The sequence below is a fragment of the Eupeodes corollae genome, chromosome 1 (assembly GCF_945859685.1).
Source record: "Eupeodes corollae chromosome 1, idEupCoro1.1, whole genome shotgun sequence".
NCBI classification, from domain to species: domain Eukaryota; kingdom Metazoa; phylum Arthropoda; class Insecta; order Diptera; family Syrphidae; genus Eupeodes; species Eupeodes corollae.
The window spans coordinates 33122505-33124355 of record NC_079147.1 but is presented as its reverse complement, the minus strand read 5'-3'; the positions used below and the strand labels follow the sequence as shown (position 1 = coordinate 33124355).

Below are 1851 nucleotides of genomic sequence, written 5' to 3'. Positions count from 1 at the left end.
TTTTCTTGGAGATTTCATATTGCATATAAAATTCAAATCTTTATTTTGAAAAATTAGCGGAAACCAACATAACACGGTATCCTTTGCATTGCTGATTCAAATACATCACTTTGTACTTTTCAACTTAACAAATACCCACTCAAGACTCATCTTCTTTTGTTTTGTTTTTTGGCTTAGACAGATTCAGCAAAACCAACACGGCTGTTACCCAAATCGAATTCAGTGTAGTACTTGCCAAGGAACACGTCTCCAAGAATCCACAATGGTCCAGTTGTTGGTGGCATATCCATTCCCATGAATCCAGACAGGCACATATCTTGTCCCATATTGAGAACGTAGTCCTTACCCTCAAGGGTGAAGGTCTTGCCACCCATGTTGAAGCTGACAACAGGTAGGCTTGGGATTTTGGCACAGTCAACGATGTATTGGCCAGTGAAAAGAGCCTTTCCACCGATAGCCTTGTTGATGGCATCAACTTCCTTCTTTGGACCGGCAATTAGACTGGTACCAGTATCGGCAATAGCTTGGCAACCCTTCTTGCAGAAGGCGACATTTCCAACTGATCCACTGTCCATATTGAATTGCCAGTAGCCCTTACGGTTGACAGGCAAGTAGGTGAAGCCACCCTTGTAGTGCTTGGGGTCAGATCCTCCGAAGGTGATTTCACCTCCATAGGTTGAGGATGAGTTTCTGTTGATGAAGAATGAGAAGATTGGTGTCTTTACCAAACCTTGTTTGACAAGGTTGTAAAATGGGGGCACAACACCGTTAACGGAGATGGTATCGAATCCCAAACCGAGAATACCGTCGAACTTAGCAGCGACGAAAACAATTCCAGGTTGACTTACTGCTTCGGCAAAGGTCTGAGATGCAATTTCAAGGCCACCAATGCTGACAGTGTCGGTGGACATGAAACCAGTAAGAGAGCCAGTTCCGTATTGGATGGCGAAGTCAGTACCGTTCTTGACGTAGGTCGAGGATTTCTTTGAGTTGTACTTGTTGTGCAATTGACAGGCAATGTTTGTGAACTTGCACTTTTTCGATGGAATCCACAAGTTGGAAGAACCTGTATCGAAGATAACCCTGAATTTCTGTGGGGGAGTTCCAATAGTGATGTCTCCGAAGTATTGAGCGTCCATGTAGTTGGTCAATGGTTCCTGGACGAGAGCATTAGTTCTGCGCAGGTACTTAGCACGGCGGAATTCAACATCGCTTCCGACATCAGAAAGTTGCTTCAGGGCAGACGGGAACTTTTGGATCTTAACCCGGATGAGATCTGATGCACTAACTGCTACCAAAAGGCAGGCTACAAATACGAAAGCCTTGAACATTTCTGCTTTTCTTTACAATCTAAAAATAAATTAATAGAGTAAAGTCAATTAGAAACTAAAAGAGCTCATTAATTAAACAACAGTAGCCTTTACCTTTGGATATGTGAGAAAAGACTGAATTCACCGAAACGATTAACTTGGCTTAAATAGGAAAATCACAACCGTACCAGAATACAGATTCAAATCAAATCAATTAGTTTTCAATATAAGATTAGAGAACGCGCCTATCTTATAGATACGTTTTACTTAGATACGGACATATGTAGCTACTGTACATATAAACGGTCTGAAACATTTGGTTGATAAGAGCTTCTAATCACCAGCATTGCCACTTATGTTATTAATTGCTTGTTATTATTTCTGGCTGTGATTTCAATTTTTGTTTTAAAGTGATGGGATAGTATCTAGAACGAACCTTTTACCCCATTCAAATTTATCTTTAGGCAAGAAGAGTGAGTACTTAACCCGTTTACGGCCACTTTCTAGTGAAAAAACCCAAGGCAACTAAAATTTTTTTCTA

At 41.0% G+C, this 1851-nt stretch overlaps 1 protein-coding gene across 1 annotated transcript; it reads right to left on the bottom strand.

Annotated features, from left to right (window-relative positions):
* LOC129940506 (lysosomal aspartic protease-like) lies at window positions 1-1387 on the bottom strand. The gene has a single exon (XM_056048870.1). The coding sequence runs from the start codon at window positions 1329-1331 to the stop codon at window positions 174-176; it is 1158 nt and encodes a 385-aa protein (XP_055904845.1). The 5' UTR covers window positions 1332-1387; the 3' UTR covers window positions 1-173.
* Window positions 1388-1851: the final 464 nt, after the last annotated feature.

Excerpts from the sequence above, each read along its gene's own strand:
- LOC129940506 (XM_056048870.1), bottom strand. The coding sequence starts at position 1,331 with ATGTTCAAGGCTTTCGTATTTGTAGCCTGCCTTTTGGTAGCAGTTAGT.